This window comes from Macroventuria anomochaeta, assembly GCF_010093625.1.
Source record: "Macroventuria anomochaeta strain CBS 525.71 unplaced genomic scaffold BU25scaffold_33, whole genome shotgun sequence".
NCBI lineage: Eukaryota > Fungi > Ascomycota > Dothideomycetes > Pleosporales > Didymellaceae > Macroventuria > Macroventuria anomochaeta.
In genome coordinates this window covers 408,348-427,322 of record NW_022985394.1, presented here as the reverse complement: position 1 = coordinate 427,322, position 18,975 = coordinate 408,348, and the positions used below count along the sequence as shown (strand labels likewise).

Sequence of the window (18,975 nt, the reverse complement as noted above, 5' to 3'; positions counted from 1 at the left end):
TTGTTGTGTTTGGTTTTCAGCATTTTATTCATTTTGGGGTTAGCACTGTCAGCATTTTATACTAATTGGGAAGGCATGCCAACAACAGCCTACAGCCAGCAGGGAAATCGTTTTTTTTGGTAGCAATAGATACCATAGGTCTACAAGTAACTTCCCTGTGCAAAAATAGCAATATTATGTAGTTGTTGTTGATGTACAGGCTGTTGTGTTAGGTGTCAGCATTTTATTCATTTTGGGGTTAGTGCAGTCTTGGAGCAACCTTACCATAACAGGAACTACACCACCAACCCCCATATCTTTAACCGCAAATAGCGCTACAACCACAGCACCTACAGCTTAGTGGAAGGTACCATTATACTTGGCAAAGTTACCTCTATCAAGCTCTACCAATAGAACCTCAACTTTTTTCTTGAACCTAACCCACAATTCAACACTTGAGGCCTGCTAGGGAGACGTCACGGAGCAGCATTTGCCTAGGTGCGAGCAGTTGCTGCACGACTTGGTTGACGTGGTGGTACCATGCCATGACCTGCGCCTCTACCATCCACGCCGTGTCGTACGTTGCGCTGAATTCCAGGTCTTCTTGGCGCAAAAACACATGCACCACTAGTGGGTAGCCAAAGTACTCGTATGCAGATGCCATGCCCGTCCTCGCTACGGGGCTCATGATAGTATCCATGGTGTGGAACCTATCGAGGAACTCAGCAGGGTGGATGACCAGCACGTTGGTAAAGTCACAAGCCTCTCTCGCGTTCTCGCTGAGCTTAGTCATGTTTTGCAGCCCGAACTGTTCATGTGGAGTCATGGCAGACGCATGCGCTTGTACGTGACGTAGCAAGTTGGTCACTTTCTGCTTGGGACCAAGGCGTAATCGGACTGGAAATGTGGTCACCAGCGGGCTGGCCATCTTCTCCAGGCCAGGGACAGGCGCGTGGCGGCCCGAGATCGAAACTCCGAAGCATACGTCGTCCATTTCACAATGCCGCGCAAGTACTATCGCCCAGGCCGCCCTCAAAACAGTGGCCTTGGTTATCGAGGAGGCGGAAGGGGGGAGAACGATGGGTTTCGTCAGCGTTTGGAGCACAGAGGTCCCGGTGGTGTTGGGTACCCCAGACTTGCGAGGGGGAAAGGCCGCCTGCTTGGCCTCATGGAGCTACGCCATCCAGTACCTCTCGCTCGCCTCATGGTCGATATTACCGACATATAGCATAAAGCGCGAGAATTCCTCCAAAATGGGGGCTGTAGTATCTTGGTATAAGCGTCGCAGCTGTTGCATGATAAGGCGAAAACTCCACCCGTCAAAGACGGCATGATGTCCGATCAAGACGAAGTAATTTTGCCCATCGGCACCCGCTGTCAGTGTATATCGCCAAAGTCGCAATCCCGTCGATATATCCGTCTCATGGGTTTTCTCGACAGCGAGATCCACTGCGGAGTCAATTCCCCCGCCACCCAGTGACTCCCAGACCTCCCACGCTACGTCGTCTTTGACGACGATCTGGAAGTACCCACCATCCGCCAGAACGATGCGCTTCCGTAGGCCATCGCAGAGAGCTACAGTTCGTTCCCAGGCATCTTTAAATCGCGTGACATCAACATGCCGGGACAGTTTGTACACCCAAGTAGTCAAGTACGAGCCCGGCTGCGTGACGGCGAGCGCCATAAGACCTTCCTGGAGCGGCGTGCATGGGTAGGCATCCTCGATAGCCTGTTTCTCGGACAGGCCACAATGCTTCGAGGCCTGGTCCAGGATCTCATCGGCGCGGCCCTTTGGCAGCAGGCTGAACGGCGACGGTGGTGCACCAACGGCAGCAGCCGAGCCCACTGTGGCGGCCAAGCGCCACAACCGACCATCTCCGAAGATGGATGCCATCGTCAAAGCGATACCATAGCTACTGCGGGCCAGTGATACCAGACGTATCGCGCTGATGGAGTCTCCACCGATCTGTAGGAAGTTGTCGTCTCTCCCAATGGATTCTGCCGGTATATCGAGGACTGCAGCCCATAGCTGCTGTATCTGGAATTCCGACGCCGTTTCTGGTGCTTGCTTTTCAGAGTTCACTAGCGAGTATCTTGCTATATTGTGACTGTCCAGTGCTGCTGTCTTTTCCCTCAGCGTTTTCCTGTCCAGCTTGGTTGAATATGGCATATACCGACACGGTACAAACATGGTGGGCACCATGTAGCTAGGTAGCTTCACCCTTAGCTCTTTAGCTAGGCCCGACACCAGTCTCTCCACCTCGTCTGTCATTGGTAGAAAAAGGTCATCCATATTGTCTCGCTCGTCCCGGCCCGCTCGCTTAGTGTCCTAGCTGAAGCAGAGCTAGGTAACAAGACTCGTCTTAGACCCTGTCCGTACGGTATCTACAGCCACCTGTTTAATCACCTCAAACTCTGGCGTTGTCCTTACATTGAACTCGACCTCTTCCAGCTCAATGCGTTGGCCTCAAATCTTCACCTGTGTGTTTTTTCGGCCGATAAACTCTATGGTTCCATCTGGGTTATAAAACCCTAAATCGCCGGTTTTGAAAAAGCGGTCCCACGTCATCTCCAGGCCTTTTCGATGCGGCATCCACGCTGGCACTGGCGTTATAATAGACACTTCCGTCGCTCTGATGTTTGATAGATACTCGCGTAGGATGGTTAGACCTTGAACGACGACCTCGCCTGCGCACCCTATTGGCGCTAAGCGTTCGTGATCCTCAAGGTCGACGATCCAACTGCAGGACCCGCCCACAGGTCCACCCACTGTCATTGGCGATTCGCCGGCCGACTTCCACTCGTGCAGCGTGGCAATACAGCATATTTCTGCCGGGCCCCAAGCATTGACAAGTCGTACGTGGCCAAGCCAGGTATTTAAAATATCTTGGCCCGGTGGTTCAGATGCTGTTATCAACAGTCTTAGACTTGGAACATCTGTCGGCTTCATTGTCCAAATAAAGGACGGCGTTAGTAATGCTGAGTTTGCGCGTGTATGGCGAATGTAATCAGGAATGCTGGTCCACCGCGTCTCATCCGAGGGTACGCACACACATCCGCCGACAAACAAGGTGAAAAGATTTCCCCAATGCATGAGTCAAAGACGTACGAGGCAAACTGCAAAAAGCGCGTCTCTGCTGTCAAGCTCGGGCTCATGCGGAGAGAGACCTAGCTGGTACAGACTGAGCGGTGCTCTATTACCAGCCCCTTGGGGGTACCGGTGCTACCAGACGCGAACAAAACATAGGCGGCGTTCTGGGACGTCACCTCACACGCTTTCGGCAGCTGCCATGGCGAGACAGATGACGAGACGGTGCTTCCTTGCGCGTCGGTCAGGGACTTATCCAAGGCGGCCGTGACCTCGATAACAGCTAGCCCCAGGTGTTCGCATAGTTCGACGTTTGCCGTCGACGTCAACGCGAGTTTTGCTTTAGTCTGGTGTACCAGCTCTTGATGTCTTTTAGTGGGATGTGAGGGGTCCAGCGGGATCCAAGCGCCGCCGGCTTTGTTGATGGCGAGGATGGAAACAAAAAACCAGACGGATTTTTCAAAGCATAACGTGTTTTATCGGCTCGTGCACGCAATCGGCTCGTGCACGAAAATCAGCAGCTACACCCACACACTTATGAGGTTGTAGAGTCAGCCACAAAAGCTATCGCGATGTGATTTTATGGTGGAGTAGTAATTGAGAGCTTGCGATTCTATTATGCTACTTATAGCGGGCTGGTTTTTGGGTTTTGCGGCCGCTGCGGGTGGTGACTGTGGGGGATGGCTGGACCAACACTTCTACTTCGGCAGGCCTTTGTTCATCAACGACAATAACTGCTGACTTCTTCTTGCGTGAGGGCTTAGGAGTAGACTTTGTTGTAAGCGCCTTACTCTTTTTGGATAATTGTAAGTCTTCTCTGAGTTGCTTTGACAGCTCGCGATCGACAGCTTCTTGTGCCTTCTTCTCATCGCGAGCCTTCTTGTCAGCCGCTCGATGGAGACGTCGATCTTGGTCCAATTGAGCTTTGAGTTGCTTCTGCTCATCACGGAGGCGTGCTGTCTCGCTTTTTTGGTGTAATTGCACCTGTGCTTGGAGCTCTATAGCCTCCTGTTTATTGCGAGCGAGCTGCACCTTAGAGGGGGAGTAGAAGTAAGCACCACCATTATCCTCAGCCGGCCGCTCTAATAGTAGAGGCTTGCCACGCTGCCGTCGCTTCTTCTCATTGATAAAAGCAGCTCGGAGTCGCTCATTTTCATGCCGTAAGGTGGCAGTTTGTACTGCAAAGGCATGGACCGTGCGTGCAAGCTTCTTTGCATGCTCATCAGCTACATCCTTCACTACTTCCTTCAGAAGTCTCTGAATCAACCTCCAATCGTTGCTGCTTAGTGTTGATGTCGCGCTGCCAGCTGTTGACGGCCGAGATGGCTCCTTAGTGATGAAACGGGTGAGGATTCGTGTAGGATCGAGCGGCGCAATACCAGTAGCGGAGAAGGCCTTAGCAATGTTCTTGCTTGTAAATGAGACCTCCCATGCTATGTAGAATAGGCGGAAGAAGTCGCGCTTAGTAATAGATGAGAGACCTTGACACATCTCCATGAAGTCAGCGAGAGCACGGCTGTAAGCAGCCGCGAGAGGCGCAAACATCACCACATCCAATGGCTGTAGCGTATGGGTTGAATGTGGCGGAAATATGCAGAGGAGTATCCTGTTTCTGTCACAGTAATCGATGAACTTCATCGTCACATGTGAGCCGTGGCCATCCATTATCAGCAGCCTCCATTGCCGCCTTGCCTTCTCCTTTGTCTCGCGATCAAAGACCTGCTCCAGCCACTTGACTCCATGCTCATTGCTCGTCCAACCGTTCGGAGACGACGTTAGGAAGGCCTTGTGCAGTAAAGGATCAAAATCCTGCAGCCATGTGTCCTGTATATTGCCGCTCGCAGCCTGATAGATAAGGGAAGGCGTGAGTGCAGTACCATCTGCACAGATGCATGCAAGGAGCGTAATCCACTCACGATTGCCATCTTGAATGTGCTTTTTGCTCTCTCCAGCCTCATAACGTTCTCGCGAGAACACACGCTTCATCCGCGACAGCACACCAATCAAGAAGCCCTTCTCATCCATATTGTATATGTGACGACTGTCGACACCATACTGAGTGATTTTGCGCTGCAGGAGCTCGAAGTAGTGCTCGTATTTGTCGCGATTATCAGCCTTGAAGCGTTGGCTATCGATACCAGATGTCCATCGTGATATAAGGTGTATATGGTGTCGGTCAATGAAGCGGCTAGCCCAGCACTTTCCAATGTATCTCTGTGCGATCTCTGCTGCGAAATTTCGTATCATTTGGCTCGTAGGAGGTAGCCCACGTCGAGTAAGCTCATCTATGTATTTTATAAGCTCACGCTCTTGCTGTGGTGTGAGGTGTTGCTGTTGTGCGTATCCATCCTTCCGATTGCTGGTTACACCTCGGTGACGGCGCGATAGGGTTGTTCGATCAACACCAAATTTTTTGGCAGTTTTGGCGTAATTAGGCTTGTCGCCAGGCTTCAGGGGGCCTAAATCTGCAAGGGCATCGTCTAAATCGGTCATGGTGTTGAGTTATCGCGTTGTGAATTTACTGTGTTGATGTTGATTTTGGGACAAAATCGTGCACAAGCCGATTCCGTGCACGAGCCGATAAAACACGTTACATGCAGAAAGACGGCGGGCTAAACGGTCGGCTGCAGCGTGCCCGTCTCGCGCGGCGAGAGCAGCTGCTGAAGCACGCGGTCGAGGTGATGGGTCAGTGCAGTGACTTGGGCATCGGCCAGTAGGTCCGAGTCATAGGTGGCGGTGAGTTGAACGACATGGTTGTCGTGCAAGAGCCCGTGCACAACCAGCGAGTAGCCCGTCAGGGCGACAGGGATAGGCTCCATGGCGGGACGATCCGCCGTGCCGACGATCAGCAGGCTAGAGGAGTCGCACGCCGCACCAAGGAGGCTCGTCATGTCCTGCAGCCAGAACTGCTCTTGGTGCGAAACCATGCCTAACGCGTGCGTCTGCACGTCGCCCACGAAGCCGGCAACCGTCTGCGTGGGATCGAGGTGCAGCCGGATCGGGACGATCACCATGCTCCCCGGGCCCGAGACGGAGACAGAGGCGGCGAAGCAGATGTCGTCCGACTCACAATACCGCCCAAGTACAATCGCCCACGCCGCCCGCACTATGATTGCATTATCCACCGACGAGGATGAGGACGAGTCTGGCGGTGGGAGGACAATGTTCTTCGCCAGCGATCGTAAGACAGAGGCAGGCCTCCGCGGCGGGAAGGTGGCCTGCTTGGCGCCAACAAGTTGCTCCTTCCAATATCTTTTGCTCGCCTCGTGGTCGAGACTATTTCTTTCAGACAATATGGCGCAGCGCAGGTGGCTCCAGATAGCGTCTCCTGCGGGAAATACGGTATATAATACAGATACGGAGTGAAATCTGCAAAGTGTCAATGTACGCCCCGTAGGTAGCATGATTGTTCTGTATAGTGCAAGATGTGCTTTAATAGGCGCTTTGTAAGTTAACGTGGACTGGGATGACTGTAAGCCCGAATTACTGTCTTTTGGATTACTGTCTGTCAAGGGGCAATGTTCTGCATAGATGGTAACAGAACGCCCCCACCCCACACCTAATATGACGCTTTAAGGCAAGGACGACCCACGTGACAAGTTGGCGCCACAGGCTGCACGACGAGCACTGGCAGAGGATGCTCTACGAGTTGGCCAGGTGGCCGAACTCATGGCTGCAAATAGTGCGACAGTGGTGGCGACGAAAAGAAGCCTCTGAAGAGAATGCGTGCAGAGAGGCGTTGCAGTCGTCGCCTGAGACAGGGACACAATTCCCGTACCTGCCAGGGCAAAATCAGGGCATGTGAATGATCGTGATGCTTCTGCATAAGAATATCCCGAGTCTTGGACTAATCAGGTAGGGGCTACCCGTAACAACGGACACTCCAAAAACAATAATAGAAGCGATTAGCTGCGGGAGAAGCGTAGTGGGGCCAGCCGTCGCGCCTTGTCCCTCTTTGCAAAGGGATGTTGATTGAGTCATGTGACTTCACGATTAATCATTCCAGGAATTGTACCTCTAGTCGTCCTTCTTCAATAACCAACTCCATATTTATCGTGTGTGCATCATCCATTGCGCCAAACAAACCTTGCATACTCTGGCATCTCATCACACCCGACTAGACCACGCCCGTGAGTACGTTAGTCGGGCCTGATCTGATTTTGCATCCCTCGCCAATTCATGATACTTGCAGACGAGGATCGACGAGGACCCCAACTGACAAAGATGACGAAAGGTCCAGAATCGCGCTCAAAGTCGAGAGATGGAGCATCTGCATCACCGTCGACTTCAGGTCGCGAGAAACTACAGCCAGGCTATGCAGAAGGATCAGAAGGGGCGGCAGAGACAACCATAATCGCACCAAACAAGACAAGTTCAGACCCCGAGAGAGCTGTGCATACTCACCACGGCTTCTAAGGGGAGACTTCACGGACAACTGCTTCGAGCACCGCTTCGAGCACTGCTTCAAGCACCGCTCCAGGCTCACCAGAAATCGCTGCAGATGCCACCTCGCCAGGCGACTTTGGCAGGAAAGACAACGAATACATCAGTGGCTTCGAGCTCTACGTCGCCCTCTTCAGCGTCATCTCTGTCTTCAGCCTCGTCCTTCTAGACTTTAGCATCATCTCTACGGTGAGTACGGATAACCTACAAGCTGTCACGCCAGCCCAGAGCCCGAGCGTAATCGCCTTCATGCTATTCGTGGACAACCTATCGGCGGCCATCTTCACCATCGTGGGTAATGCCATCTTTACGCAGACCCTGAGACGGCAAGTCTCCGTCCGGGCACCGTCGGTGAGTCCTAAGGCGGTTCTTACAGTGGGCGGAAGCGCGGAAGCAGTGCGGGCCCTACTGCCTCCCGGAAGTCCGGAGCTCTACGGTTTGCTGCTCGCATTTTCGGAGAGCGTCAACGCCGTCTTCTACCTGTTGTCGGCACTCGCCGCCGTGTCTTTCACCGCTGCGTGGGGGATGGGGTGGGTGGACATTCGAAAGGAGGCGCCGGTGGAGAATAGGGCATGAGAGATGGTAAGAATATCCAGTGGTTATGCATTCTCTCCACAGAGGTGGCCGATCCTTGAAGATATGATCAATTGTGGATACAGCACAGGTTTCTCTGCAGAGATCTCATAGCCACATACAAGACGCTTGAAATTAGTGTTCCCTCTGTAGTACGCGGTAAAGCTCCTACAGTGTTCGGCTCATGCATACCAAATACCTCAACTATTATCGCCGCAAAACTTGGTGTCATTGTACTGGTCTGACATAAACTTCCGTACCATGTACTTCTCCAATATATACACGACTTCTATCAAGTGCCTACCTCTTAGCGAACGCTCTGAACCGGGTCCGGATCGCGTTTTAGCGTCGTTCCCGCCCCTTTCCAAGCCATCTATGGTCCTAGCGTCGAATTGGCCCTTTCGCTAACCCCTCTAAGCATGTGTCAGAGAATCTAGCCTGCGTTGCATGAGTGCTGCTTTGCAACCCTCTCTGCTGCAGCCGTTCATGCAGGTGTTAATGCCGAGCAAGATGTCAAACACAACAATGAACGTTCCTGCTGCATGGACAATATACACAGGAGACCCGACAAAGGCCCAGGTACGCAACCTGTAGCGCTCTGCCTGTTTCGCCGAGCTAACCTACGATAACCGTCTAGAAAGAGAATATACACGCACCGGACATCATTTCATATCTTTCGCAGTACGGCCACTTGCTCTGTACCCCCTGCAAAAGCGTGATACCGTTCAAGAGCCTACAGAATCATCTGCGAAACCACCATCACGTCAAGCCGTCGTTGTCTTGTGCTATAGCCGCAAGGTATAAGAACCTTCCTGTCTCGCGAAGTAGCCATTGCTGGGCTAGCTGTGTTGGCGGCGACAGTGTCTAAGACTTCAGTCTTACAGTGCTGGTCACAATTGGTTTCCGGTTCTGGCGTCAGCTTTGTTCTCATCCAATGATCGTGACGGGACACACATGCCACGTTCAGATTTGTCGATCTTGCCAATTGCCTGCGAAACCACTCCATGTTGGCAAACTCCTATCGCCATTGCTGAAGTCCTGTCTGCCGTAGATCTTCCCATGCTCTTCCTACATGCTGTGCCACTTCATGGTTCGCGTCAACTGTGTGTCAGTATTTGGGTGTGTAAGGGCTGTCTCATTAATTGAGCTAGAATTACAATAGGTAACATTCCTGGCTAGTATTGCAGTGTCACAACAAAATGACGTTATGGAGTGCTCGGAGCGATGATTCATACACTACTGTAGTACATGCATTACTATGTTTTCGCACCTGGGGATGTACAGGCACCTAAGATAATACGGGATCTGCCTATGCAGAGACTAGCTCATCTCTGTGCATTAGCGGAATGATCATGCAGAGCTCAGCTCATGCAGTAGGCCGGAGTAGTACGTATAGAATCGATCACGGACTTGCTCGGATATGTACATGTGAAAGTAACGAGTAGCACTACGCACCGACCGTACTAGACGCATTGTATATAATCCGCAGACCTAAGCGTATTTATTTAGTCAAATAGCTTCCGCCTCTACCTCAAGGGTCATCACCTCAAACCTCACCACCTTAATCTTATCCCGTCTTCCACCACCATGAAGGTCAACAACCTCACCATCCTCAGTCTACTCTCCTTAGTATCTGGCAGTATTGCATACTCAAGCAGATTCCGTGCCCAGGGTACATCGTTCTCCCCTCCCTTCCCCATCTCTTCCCTCCCTTTTTCCTACGTACAGCTGACTTCGTGCGCAGCCGACAATGACCCCATCCAGGAGCGTCAACGTGTGACCGCCTTCGTCAACACTGACGAAGGCCTCAAAGTTCAATGCTGGGAACTTGGGGATTTCCTCCCCTCCAACAACAATGCGGGCGGCATCATGCGCGCAACGAGTCTCGCCGGCAACTTGGCAATCACGCTTTATAGCTTTGCGCCTTCGGTTACCTTATTCTCGTTAGATCATCGTGATGGACCACAAACCAATGCTGTAGATTTTAGGGCACAGCCGAAGTAAGCTTCATTACATCTGGGCACTATCCTACAATCCTGATATTCTTGCCAGTCTTTTCACCGTAAAGGACGGTCTTATCTTTGTCAACGCCATTCCCAGTTCTACGGCCCGGAAGTCCGAGGGAGAGGAAGAGGAAGAGATCTTTATCTTCGCCGATGTCAACGGCGACGATTGGTTCTACTTTGAAGATGATACGACGAACGGGTCGGCGGAAACTTGCGCGAAGCCGCAGTCGGAAAATGGGAAAGCGTCTGCAAGCACATTTACCGCTAGGACAATTAGTGGTTCTGACACAACGCTGATCAACTTCGCGTACGACAGCACGCCAAAGCATAAGGTCCTTCACGATGGTCGATGCAATTTTGCTGGACTCACGCCAATCTCTCAATCTAGGCGCGAAGTTGATGCTAGAAGATTCCGTGTTCAGTCTTAGAAAGAGTATCGGAATGTTGTTCATTCACGTGATGGGAAGTCGTAGAAGGAAGGATATTGAGTAACGCGTACCGGGTGACAGTTGTAGTTAGGGTTGTGATATGAATGGGCAAATGGGGGGGTCAGGATTAGGAAAAAAGCAGTTGATCTTTTGAGGTCAGCTGATAGAACAGAGCTCTCTGAGCACAATGGTACCCTCTGCTAAGCTCTGCAGGTTATTGTGCTATTGCTGTTTGAAGTTGGGTTACCAGAAGTTGACAACCCAATTTGGTAAGGTCAGCTTTGAAAGTGCACTAACCTTAAATGTAATTTTGGTGACCCCTTGACCAACATCAGCTATTGCATCAGCACAAAAGCAAGACAGCAATAGTCAAAGGCTAAGCTATATGTCTACAGTTGTTCTGGAACAGATAGCATTTGTATTGTATCTTATTCTCTTGTTTGTGTAATGGGCTAGGCCCATTGTTAGCGCCTCGGCAACAGCACAGGCCTCGGTACCTCCGAAGCAGACGTACAACCTCCGGTCACCTCCGGAGCGGGCCTGCAACCCCCAAAGCGGGAGTATTAGAATTCTGCAAGTCCCGCTCTGGGACTTGCCCCTTATCAAATCCATCAAGTTCTACATCGCATATTGCCCTCAGCGGCTCGCCCCTTACACAATCAAAGGGCAACCCGCAACAACACTGAACAAACAGGACTACGCAACAATACAAGAGAAGCTGAGGAACTGTAGTATTGATCGACCCAAGCAGTGGGCCGCGTTGGTAACACTCGGCACAAGCAGTATACTTGGTACAATTGGTATACTCGACATGTATACTCGGTACGATTGGTATACTCGGCACGGTCAGTATACTTGGCACGGTCAGTATACTCAATATGATCAGTATACTCAGTACCAAGCAATCTGAGCAATCTGAGCAATCCTCTGCTCATGTATATAGCAAGTAGACACGCTGCCCTTATGGCATTGTGTTCAACCTCGTCAATCAACTTTGTTATTGGAATCTCACTTGCTCTCAAGCCAGACAGTATACTCTGTACTACTCATTGCAACCAGTCGCCACGGTCTTTGACTAGACAACTACCTGACTATTACAAAGGTGACTGTCAACTCCTACGGCTTTCTGTACCTCTGCTCATCCCTGAGAACCAATCAACTAGTGTCTACGAGCTTTGCTTAAGTCACGAATCGTAACAGTGTAATAGTCCGGTAATAGTTGGTGAGTCTTGCAAAGTCTGTAAGAGGTGGCGACTCGGTGATACCTGGCGGCTCGGTGGTGAACCACGTTATACGAGAATACTTGTTCAATATTCTTTCGCCGATACAAGACATCACTGAGGTTTCACTTTGTCATATAAGACTTGAAATGTATCTGCCATTTCTCCCATATTCTTGAAGCGCCACAAGAAGAAGATTCTATGTTCAAGATCTTCAGGCTTGCCACCTATGGCGCTCGGCATGTCCTCACCACGCTCAATCCATGCGTTAGCAAGCCCAGCAGCAGTGGCCGGGACGTGGTCGTGATAGAGGGCTTGCGCTACGTGAATTATCTTCCTCCTCTCAACACCTAAATCCTCTTCGCAATGTGTGATGAGGTAATCAAAGTTTCGAGCGTCGGGCTTGTACGAGCCAATGTCCTCAGCCATTTAGATGGCATCAAACTCGAGATTCTTGAATTGCTGCGCAATGGTACGCTGGAAGTTGTCGTTGTCAACGTTAGACAGGATTACAAGCTTAAAATGCTCTTGGAGCCTCTTTAAGGCGTCCGCAGTGTCTGGATAGATTGGCCAGTCGCCGACTCCTGAGCCGAACTTTGCCTTGTTGGTTCTGGGTGCGGCAACACCAAGTTCCTCAGCCAGCCGACCGTAAGTTTGGGCCAGAACCTCTTTGTAAAGTATCGTTGGGTTTGCAGACTCGATAATTCCCTCATTCTTGATAAAGGCTCTCAGAAGACTCAACCGATCGTGCCGGATTGGGTGGTCGTCCGGCAGCTGCGTGTAAAGAGGGGCCAGTGCTTGATAGATACCGCCTTCCCAGTCCACGAGTGTCCCATAGCAGTCAAAACTGAGGCAGTCTAAGTCTGTTAGAGGATGATCGGTCTTGGGCATTTTTGCGAAGTAGACAGAGTAAGAGTACAGTAATGAGAAAGAAAAAGACCCTGAAAGAATTTTCCTGTTCGTAACACCTCTGGTAGGGCCTGGCTAAGTGCTTCTTTTGACCTTTAAATACGATTACTAGGGCTGTTAGGGGTGTTGCATTGCATAGCGACTCACATGCAGATAATGGCCCATTGAGCGCGCTTACTACAATCACTTAATATCTACTAATCAGCCTGCTCTTGCCTTGCCTTTCACAACCTCTCACACTTATTTCATCTGAGGTTTTACCACCTATTTTCAAATACACAGTACACACACAACTGTCAATGGCTGATGATGTGACGATTTATGGAGTGAAGCGGTCATGTCTGCCACGTGTGCTGGTGCAGTGCTCTTGCCTGTTCCGATAGCACTTTCTGTCTGAACGACAGATACGTCATGTAAACAGACCCCGCTGGGGGTCGAGTGAGAGACAGAACACTGAACAACAACACAACAGAATATACTGATTTTACTGCTTTGCGCGGTTACCCCTGACTTACTGCCCTGCACGGTTACACCTTCACTTATTGCATTTACTGCAACAGATGAAGTTTGACTGTGAAACGTAGCCCAATAAAGACGGCATTCATTGAGACAGTAAAATGATCGCCCTCACCTGTCACAAATGGATGCGATTATGTCGGGGATCGTGGATAATACGCAAGTGGGAAGAATTGAACGATGGAATTGAGGTTGTATTGGGTGAAGTTACAAACAGTATGTATAGGTGAGTAGTTGTAAACAACGCTAGTGTGACGTGGCAATCATTCTCATGGCAGGTGAGGTTCTACAGGCAGGAGCACCCTAACCGTGACACACCCTAAACCGTGACAGATTATGATATATGATGTTGTTACAGTACTGGACTAATTCAGTCAAAGGCCAGCTAAGGCTCCGGCTATGGGTTGTTCTCAATGCAACTGATACAATGCAATGCGATACGACACAATAAAATATAACCTCCATCTGCTATATCAGTGATGATCCATTCTAATAGTACGCTACGGTGTTTGTTCGCATGCCTCCTATGTTCATGACCAAGGACCGTGTCTAGCTGTTGATCTTAATATGGTAGGCCCGCCTCAAGGGGGGAAAACAGCCCTTTTTGGGCGGCTGTAACAAGATTGACGAGTGTAGAAGCATACAGAAAACTTTGGTCCTGTCCAAAACGGTGCTTGTAGAAAATCTGACTGATATAACTGTTGCGGTACTAGTTGGTCCATACGAGACCCTATTACCTTACTTAGACTGTTCTGGATTAGCACATTCCAGAGTCAGTATGTTGTTGTCTTTTCCTCACTAGATAGCAACTCAGCGCAGTATTCCATCGACCCGATAGTCCTATGTTGTCATTTGCCGTAGCTATCAGTATTCTACAGCGGCCCACGCCGCTACAATAACCCTAACAAACAAGGTTGAGCGATCTCGCTACATCCTTGTTCCTGTCTCCCACTTGCTCTGCTCCTTAGCTGCAGTTTCGGATACGTGCCTTTTGCTACACGTATCTAAATGTATCAGCTGTGGCCGGCGTCTCCTTGGGTGAGCCTTCGAAATAGGGGTGGTTGACGGCAGTCTTGGCTGAGATGCGGCCCACAGGATCCTAGATGAGCATAGACTCGAGCAAATCAATACCCGTGTCATCAAAATTATGGCAAAGCACAGCAGAACGATATCTTCTCCACTTGGGAAAACTGGACTTGAAGTCGGGATACGACGTGACGCCAGGCCAGACATCTTCTGAGCGAGTTTTCAGAGCGTTATAACAAGAAAGGATGCCAGATTAGTAGAAATTCGTACTGTACGTATATGGAACGTCAATAGCAGATGACTTACCGGAATATCTTGAGGATCTCGTCTATCTCTGGGTCACCAGGAAATAAGGGCTTACCTGTGCACAGCTCGGCAAAGATACAGCCCACTGACCACATGTCGACGCCAGTCGAGTACTGCCTGTCACCGTGCAGATATTCGGGCGCGCAATACCATAGCGTTACGACCTCGTGGGTGTAGGTGCGCAGGAGGACGCCAAAGGCGCGGGCAAGGCCAAAGTCGGCGAGCTTGAGGTTGCCATCTTTGTCAATGAGCAGGTTCTGGGGCTTGAGGTCACGATGTAGCACACGGTAAGAGTGGTAGTAATGGACGCCCTGGCACAGCTGCAACATGAATTTCTTGATGACGACGTCGCCAAGGCCCAGGTGCACCGAACAGTCCTCGGGCAGGGGCTTCCCGAGACCGCCATCGCTATGGGTGGTTGTCGAAACACCAGCCCGATCTCGTGATTTAGCTTTTTTTTGGTGCCAAAATGACGCAAGATCTAGTTTGTTAGCAATCTATAGTATAAACAGTATCTCATCGCATCCTGCACCAAAACTCACACTTGAAGAAGCTCAGATAGCTCATTTTGCTGCTGTATACCAATTTCTTGTTGTTCTAGTCCCAATGGCACGCAGAACGAAGCGGAAAACCAATCCGCCGGCAAGTGGCAGAGGAGAGAGACCTAGTAAACGTCAGCGGAGAGCTACTCAGCCATTTGATCAAGGTGTCAATCCTGCTCTTCCAACGCTGCCATCAACTGTGAGGCGTACCCAGCAGCCGCTGGAGCTGCTCTCACAGCACAATGGCGATTGCAATAGTCCAAGCCCAAGCCTGTTGTTCGAACCCGACACGAGCCAGCCTGCTGCTGGTGGTGATATACTTGCAGAGGATGATGATGAGGAGGAAGCGGCTGACGCGGCGGACGACGATAGCGATCGCGATGGCAGCGATGAGGCAGTACAGCTTGCCTTGGACGCTAGTGTAGCTGTAGAGGAGGTTAGCGATGGCGCTGCCGCTGCGGCTGCTGTACCTGGAGACTCACCTGCGGCCGCTGTTGCTCAATCGACAGCTCAATCGGCAGCTCAATCAAGCCAGCCACGCCGCCCAGAAAGTGAGGCAATTGACGAGGAGCCACACCTGCACTTCCGCTATCGTGCTGGCTGGGGCTCAGTGGAGAAGAATCCTATAGCGTCAGCTGCCGACTCCAGGCGTAACAAAGCCATGTATACTGTCGACGAGAATAAGGTGTGGCGATGGGCAAATGGTGTAGTAGAGATGCAGAAGCCACGCGTTAGCAAAATCGAGAGCTTAACAGCAACGCTCTATTATACTAGCGGCCGCCAAGCCAAGGCAGATAGGTGTACAATTGCGCTGCAACGGAGTAGAGTAGTAGCTGGAGAGCAGGTTACTAGGGGTAATTGGTTCGATTTTGAGGAGGAGGTTACTGAGATGAACAAGGAGAGCAGCCAGCTGATGATGTGTGATTTTGATTTGGTACTGAGGGAAGAGCTGCCAGCATCACAGCTAGCATTGCAGCCAGCTCTGGCTCGTAGTGTTGCTCGCTCACGACCCGGCATCGTTACAGCTATACAAGAGGATGGACTAGCTGCTGTTGTTGCTGCCGAGAGGTCTGCAAGCGGTGTTGCTATTGGCATCAAGGACCACTGGAGATGTACAGAAGAAGGTTGCAGTAATCACACCAACACCTGCTGGCGGTGTCGGTTACCTGGTCGTCAGATCGATTGGCCAGAAGATCACTACAAGGTCAATGGCAACACCATTGCAATATGGGCATCTGCTGTGGCTCGAGATCAGTGTACAATTGAAGAGCCAACCGATGAGATCCGCCTCTCTCTTACGATGGCCAGAGATCGTTCTGATGCTGAGAAGAAGCGGCAGCGGCGGAAGCCATCACCAACATCCTAAACTCCAGCATCGAAGGGCTTACAAAAGCAATCTTGGTTGGTTATCTTGCCCAAATGAGAGCACCGCAGCAGTGTCAACACCAATCAGAGTACAGAGAATATTCCAAGTACAGAAGATGGGATGACTTCGATTGCAGCCAGGTTGAGCTGCATCAACACACTTGGAACTTCTTCAAATACTGGTGCCAAGCAATGCCACAGATCAAAAATGACATCAACAAGATCAAGAGTGAGGTCTTCGAACAAGGCCACTACGATATCAATATGCTTATGGATAGGCAGACAGGTATGACGCTTGAGGCATGGGTGGAGTGCTTCCATCACTGCTGTCACATTTCTGAAGAAAGGCACATGATTGGAGGAATGTAGCGGCAACTGCCACTGTATAACACTGATAGCTACGGTAAACAATAACATAGGACTATCGGGTCGATGGAAAACTGCGCTGTGTTGATATCTAGCTAGGAGGTGACGGTATATACATGACTTGAAACGTGCTAAACATGACCCGTTACAACCGTGTGTATTGAGGCTCATGTGCAACGTATATTGCAGCAGTCTGATACCGCAACAAGGAAGGACTACGGTGGCTTAACAGCAGAGAACTTCTTACTGATACGTGAGGTATACGGTGACGCTGATGGCACAAGAGCGGTGTTGGGGGAAGTAAGTGGAAACTGATGTCTTGACACTGTAACCACAAACCTCACCCACACCATCACGCAATAATAATTATAGTTCTCGCGCAGGTATATGATCAATCAGTATACTCTGAATGCGTCCTGAATTTTTTAGAATTAATTGATCGCAATTGCAGCTGTTACAGCACTTTTGGTGTTGTGTAGATTGACCAAAATCATCCATCAGAGCCCTATTTTTGGTTACCCTGCACCCCTTGGAGCAACTGGATGATCTGCCAGATGGCTGCCGTGTGGATGGCAATTATTCACAACCATCAAAACAATAGTCCTGCAACTCAACGCAGTGTTGCGATGGTGGGTTGCGCAGCCTGCACTGTTGTTGGTGTATCAAATCAGATTTTGTCACGGTTTGGGGTGCTCCTGCCTGTCATACCTCACCTCCATGAGAGTGACTGCCACGTCACACTAGCGTTGTTTACAGCTACTCACATATATATACTGTTCATAGCTTCACTCAATACAACCTCAGTACAATCTTCAACTTCTTCCTTTGCGTACAGTTTTTCCCTGAACTCTGACAGATTTCCATCGTCAACACCTGGCAACCCACACCGTTTATACCACTCCCTAAAGGCAATATTGTAGCAGGCGCTCTGTACAGCGTACTCCAGGAAGTAGCTGAAGTTGTTCCACTCAGCCTGCTCATCCCAATGCCTCTTCATCCAACTTTTCAACACCTTGAAGCTCCGCTCAATTGGATTGTAGTCGGGTGAGTATGGTGGCAGGTACTCCAGTTGTATATCAAAGTCGCTGCAGAGCTGGATGATGCCTAGAGAACAATGGATAGATGCGTTGTTCATCAATAGCACGTGGTACCTGGGTTGCAAGAATGGCAACACATTGTTCTGCAAGAAGTCCTCCATAATCTCAGTAGTAATTGCGCCTTGGAAGATGCGGTGCGCAAGGTAGCCATCTATCGTCATTGCCAGCAGCAGACTCCATCGCTCTGATTGCTTCATGGAGTACTCCAGTTCAACTGAGCAACCGATAGGACTCCAGCCATACTTGCGATCGCCAGTGCGCTCATTGCAAGCACTCTCATTGATCGCAACAATCTGCTCTTCAGTGTAGTTCATCTGGACTCTTGCTCTGAAGACTCTCTGCAGTGCGTCAGACTGCTCAGTTGCTCTCTTAGTTGCGATCTTGCGGCTCCAATTCACCTTTTTCAGCTCACGAGACACTAATTTGAGGCCAACAGTTATATCAAACTCGTCATAGAGCCACTCTCTTATCTCCTCCAGGTAGGAGTGCGGCCTCCGCTCAAAATACTCTTGCAGGCGGCGCCTGTGGATGTCTCAAAGCGTGCTTGGCCATCCAATCTTTATACAATTCGGTGCATATGGCTGACCCTACACCTCTAAATTACGTCTCTTCTTGCGTGTACAATTGGGAGAAACACCAGTCTGATGATATATTTGAGTGTCATTGACTCCATTTTCAACTCGATTGAGGACTGCCTGCAGCATTGTGGCTGCCAGTTTGCGGCCATTGTAGTCGACGGGGCGGGCCATCGCGTCAACACCAAAAAATGACTCGGGATAGACAATTACAGGCTTCAAATAATGGCAGAGAGACGCTGTGTTGCTACAATTGCACTCCATTCCTCAAAATCTCAATTTCCCATAATGTAGATTACAAGCGAGCCGCGTATACAAGCGAGTCGCGCACCCCACCAACTTTGCCCACCTCTCCTATCTCATCGTACAATGGCTCCACGCAACGTTACCCAATCGCTATCAAATGAAGCAGATATTCAGCTTGCTATCTCATCTCTCAATACACGTCAAATACAGAGTAATTGACGTGCTTCTGCAGCCTTTAAGGTTGCTGAAACTACACTACACAACCAATGCGCTGGGAAGCCTGCACGACG

The 18,975-nt window shown here is 50.4% G+C and overlaps 7 protein-coding genes across 7 annotated transcripts in view; 2 read left to right on the top strand and 5 right to left on the bottom strand.

Moving 5' to 3' along the window:
• Positions 1–760: 760 nt before the first annotated feature.
• BU25DRAFT_303821 (CoA-dependent acyltransferase) lies at positions 761–1,024 on the bottom strand (the record flags this gene model as incomplete). Its single annotated transcript, XM_033702030.1, has 1 exon — positions 761–1,024. A coding segment is annotated over one exon (264 nt), but the record flags the coding sequence as incomplete, so codon positions are not given.
• Positions 1,025–1,252: 228 nt separating this feature from the next.
• On the bottom strand, positions 1,253–2,026 carry BU25DRAFT_319410 (CoA-dependent acyltransferase; the record flags this gene model as incomplete). Its single annotated transcript, XM_033702234.1, has 1 exon — positions 1,253–2,026. A coding segment is annotated over one exon (774 nt), but the record flags the coding sequence as incomplete, so codon positions are not given.
• Positions 2,027–2,149: 123 nt separating this feature from the next.
• Positions 2,150–3,553, bottom strand: BU25DRAFT_477254 (acetyl-CoA synthetase-like protein). Its single transcript, XM_033710972.1, has one exon. The coding sequence runs from the start codon at positions 3,071–3,073 to the stop codon at positions 2,447–2,449; it is 627 nt and encodes a 208-aa protein (XP_033558288.1). The 5' UTR covers positions 3,074–3,553; the 3' UTR covers positions 2,150–2,446.
• Positions 3,554–5,966: 2,413 nt separating this feature from the next.
• Positions 5,967–8,086, top strand: BU25DRAFT_493970 (uncharacterized protein; the record flags this gene model as incomplete). Its single annotated transcript, XM_033711749.1, has 2 exons — positions 5,967–6,248; positions 7,485–8,086. The coding sequence occupies exons 1-2, from the start codon at positions 5,993–5,995 to the stop codon at positions 8,084–8,086; spliced, it is 858 nt and encodes a 285-aa protein (XP_033558287.1). The 5' UTR covers positions 5,967–5,992.
• Positions 8,087–9,670: 1,584 nt separating this feature from the next.
• On the top strand, positions 9,671–10,656 carry BU25DRAFT_451013 (uncharacterized protein; the record flags this gene model as incomplete). The annotated part of the gene is made up of 3 exons (XM_033709728.1): positions 9,671–9,755; positions 9,828–10,083; positions 10,136–10,656. 3 exons carry the CDS (start codon positions 9,671–9,673, stop codon positions 10,515–10,517), a joined length of 723 nt encoding a protein of 240 aa, XP_033558286.1. The 3' UTR covers positions 10,518–10,656.
• A 1,195-nt stretch (positions 10,657–11,851) lies between these two features.
• Positions 11,852–12,628, bottom strand: BU25DRAFT_433862 (HAD-like protein; the record flags this gene model as incomplete). Its single annotated transcript, XM_033708817.1, has 2 exons — positions 11,852–12,157; positions 12,251–12,628. The coding sequence occupies 2 exons, from the start codon at positions 12,626–12,628 to the stop codon at positions 11,852–11,854; spliced, it is 684 nt and encodes a 227-aa protein (XP_033558285.1).
• Positions 12,629–14,156: 1,528 nt separating this feature from the next.
• Positions 14,157–18,975, bottom strand: part of BU25DRAFT_433861 (cell division control protein 2) — a gene marked incomplete at both ends in the record, with an annotated part of 8,468 nt that continues 3,649 nt past the window's right edge. The window contains 3 exons of the mRNA XM_033708816.1: positions 14,157–14,239; positions 14,294–14,352; positions 14,495–14,902. Of these exons, the coding sequence (XP_033558284.1) occupies positions 14,157–14,239; positions 14,294–14,352; positions 14,495–14,902 (550 nt within the window). The remainder of the gene's footprint in view (positions 14,240–14,293; positions 14,353–14,494; positions 14,903–18,975) is intronic.